A 3,249-nucleotide genomic window follows, 5' to 3' on the forward strand; every position below is an offset into this window, starting at 1 on the left:
AAGCGAGTCATGTTCACAAAAAGAACAACAAACACACATAAAAAGCAGAAATACATTTTCCAAAAATGAAATTTGTGGTGCGAGAACAAAAATAATTTGTTTTTTTTCGACCGTCGTTTGACGGGCTTTTCAACTAGTATTCTATGATTTGTGCAAGTTTTATTGGGAAGCGTTTTTCAAAATAAAACCTCCAGCTTTTCTTCAACATCTTCGATAAGATTTTTCTATGCAGCTAAAAATAAATTTTTATTAATATAAAAATATTCATTCATTTCGGGGGGGGTTTGATCCCCCTCACCCCCCCCCCTGAATACGGCCTTGTATGGGAGCTACATCTAAATCTGAACCGATTTCAACGGAATTACACTTAACGATACTATTAAACGTACTCCTTACGCAAAATTTGAAGCAACTCAGGGCAAAACTCTAACTTTTGAAGCCATATAAGTGCAAATCGGACGAAAGATATATATGGGAGCTATATCTAAATCTGAACCGATTCTGCATATCTTACAAAAGCCCCATAAAATTTGGCTGCCCGAAAATTTGAAAAAATACGTTGATAAATACGTCAATTATGACCAGATCGGTGGTAAATATATATGGCAGCTATATCTAAACCTGAACCGATTTTTTTCAAAATCAATAGTGATAGTCTTTGAGCCAAAGTAAAACTCTGTGCCAAATTTGAGGACGATTGAACTTAAACTGCGAGCTGTACTTTGCACACAAAATTATATATACATCGCATAATCGACTCAGAATTTAATTCTAAGACGATCGGTATACTAAACGATGGGTCTCAGGCTTTTCCTTCTTGGCGTTGCATACAAGTGCACAAACTTATTATACCCTGTTACACAGCTTTAAGCATTGTTTTCTTTCAAATTTGCGTCCCTCAGTTAAAGTCATATGTCTTTGAAGTAAAGCAAATTTCCCTCAAAGTAAAGAAAAACATTTTTTTTTTGAATGTCTGTGATAATTTTGATTTTTAAACTGAAATTTATTTGTGTATGAATCACAGAGAACGAACGAAAATTTGTGGTGGTTGTAGGAGCAACCCCACTCTAACATTTTCACTTCGATTAAAATTAACTTTGTTTGTTAAAAAATTAAATTTTTAAATCAAGTTACCTCAGATTTTTTTCACTTTGCTTAAAAATAATTTTACTTGTTAAAAAATAATTTTTTCAAATTGAGTTACCATTGACTTTTTATTCTGAGATATAGAAAATAAAAAATGTTAATGGGCATTCGAAAAAATTTTATTTGAAGAAACGGTTGTGAAATAAAATATTAAATAATTTCCTTTTTATATTCCTGTGTTTTATTTCTCCCACAACAAAACATACTTCAATTGGTGACCCCGACAAGCCCGAGAACGCTCGTCCATTGCTAAAGGACGAAAAGATTATGTTCCATAGCCCACAAAGAACTTCCATTACCATGCCAAATCAAGGTAACCGAGAAACACATCAAGACGTCCTTATACCGGGAGTGAATCCTCCATCTCCAGAACAAGGTAATAGGTCCATAAACCCTATCGATGATCCCTTGAACGCTGGACACCAACCACCAACCACCCGCTCAACGATTTAGACATGTCAGCATCGACATTGTCGGTCCATTTCCTCTGCGCCAAAACTACAGATACATCTTAACTTGCATTGACCGCTTCACTAGATGGACAGAAGCTATACCACTGGTGGATATTACAGCTGCATCAGTTGCATCCGCATTTTTATCAGGTTGGATTTCCCGTTTTGGCGCTCCTTCTTATTTAACCACCGATTAAGGAAGACAGTTGCTCTGTTTCGTGAGTTTTCAAGACTATTGGGCGTGCAAGTAACTCATACGACACCCTACCATCCACAAAGTAATGGCCAAATTGAAAGATGGCACAGAAACTTGAAAGCAGCATTAAAGTCCTACAAATCGGAAAACTGGGTTGAAGCGCTTCCAATTGTTATGATTGCTTTGCATTCGGCGGTCATACAAGATATTGGGTATTCTCCTGCTGAAATGGTATACGGAGCAAATATTCGTCTACCTGGTGAGATGTTTGAGAATTCCAATCCCAAATACTCTGATGATTGGATGGAATCATTTCGATCTTCTATGAACAAACTGAAACCAATTCCTGCTTTACGACATGGGCGTCATAACACGTTTGTCCCAAAAGATATAAGAACTTGTTCTCACGTTTCTGTAAGGATAGACGCAGTCCGAAAGCCACTTCAACGCCCGTATGAAGGACCTTTTAAAGTCGTTTCAAGGACGAACAAAATTTTCAAAATCATTCAAAATGGCAAGGAGAAAGTTATTTCAATTGATCGATTGAAACCAGCCTTCATACTCAATGAATCTAAATTAACTCAAGATTCGATGGACAATTCACAGAGTCAAGATGAAAACACCCAACCATTGACGTTAAGATCGGGTAAAAGAGTTACCTTTGCCCCAGGAGTGTAAATTTCGTTAACACTAGGGGGAGGGTACTGTGGTGGTTGTAGGAGCAACCCCAATCTAACATTTTCAATTCGATTAAAATTAACTTTGTTTGCTAAAAAATTAAATTTTTAAATCAAGTTACCTCAGATTTTTTTTTCACTTTGCTTAAAAATAATTTTACTTGTTAAAAAATAATTTTTTCAAATTGAGTTACCATTGACTTTTTATTCTGAGATATAGAAAATAAAAAATGTTAATGGGCATTCGAAAAAATTTTATTTGAAGAAACGGTTGTGAAATAAAATATTAAATAATTTCCTTTTTTTTATTCCTGTGTTTTATTTCTCCCACAACAAAACATACTTCAAATTTAAAGTTTTTGTAAGAAAACATCGTTTTCTTTGGACTGTCTGTGATAATTTGGATTTTTAAACTGAAATTTATTTGCACTGAAAAAAATATTGTCGTGAGGCCAAAGATTTCATGTCTTTAAAATACGAATGCGAATTTTGCTTAGCATAGAAGACGCATTTCTCTGACATAAAGTTTTTTCCTTCTCCAAAAGTCGATGAAATTTTCAATGAAGTCGTTTTGTCCTTATAATTAAGTGATTCGACCTAAAAATGGGTATCATAACATGAAAGAAAATGTTTTTGCACAAAGGTCAAATTGACTTTAATAATTCAGAAAAATTCTTTAAAATTAATTAAATTGTCTTTAAATTTGTTCTCTTTTTGCATCTTGACTACAAAGCAAAAAAGTGTTCTAAAATAGGACATGTTTTTCAACACTTTATTT

At 34.2% G+C, this 3,249-nt stretch overlaps 1 protein-coding gene across 1 annotated transcript; it reads left to right on the forward strand.

Moving 5' to 3' along the window:
* The first annotated feature begins 1,968 nt into the window (after positions 1 to 1,968).
* LOC142231032 (uncharacterized) lies at positions 1,969 to 2,472 on the forward strand. Its single transcript, XM_075301650.1, has one exon. It carries the CDS (start codon positions 1,969 to 1,971, stop codon positions 2,470 to 2,472), a length of 504 nt encoding a protein of 167 aa, XP_075157765.1.
* The last annotated feature ends 777 nt before the right edge of the window (positions 2,473 to 3,249 follow it).

Source organism: Haematobia irritans, chromosome 3, assembly GCF_050003625.1.
Source record: "Haematobia irritans isolate KBUSLIRL chromosome 3, ASM5000362v1, whole genome shotgun sequence".
Taxonomy (NCBI): domain Eukaryota; kingdom Metazoa; phylum Arthropoda; class Insecta; order Diptera; family Muscidae; genus Haematobia; species Haematobia irritans.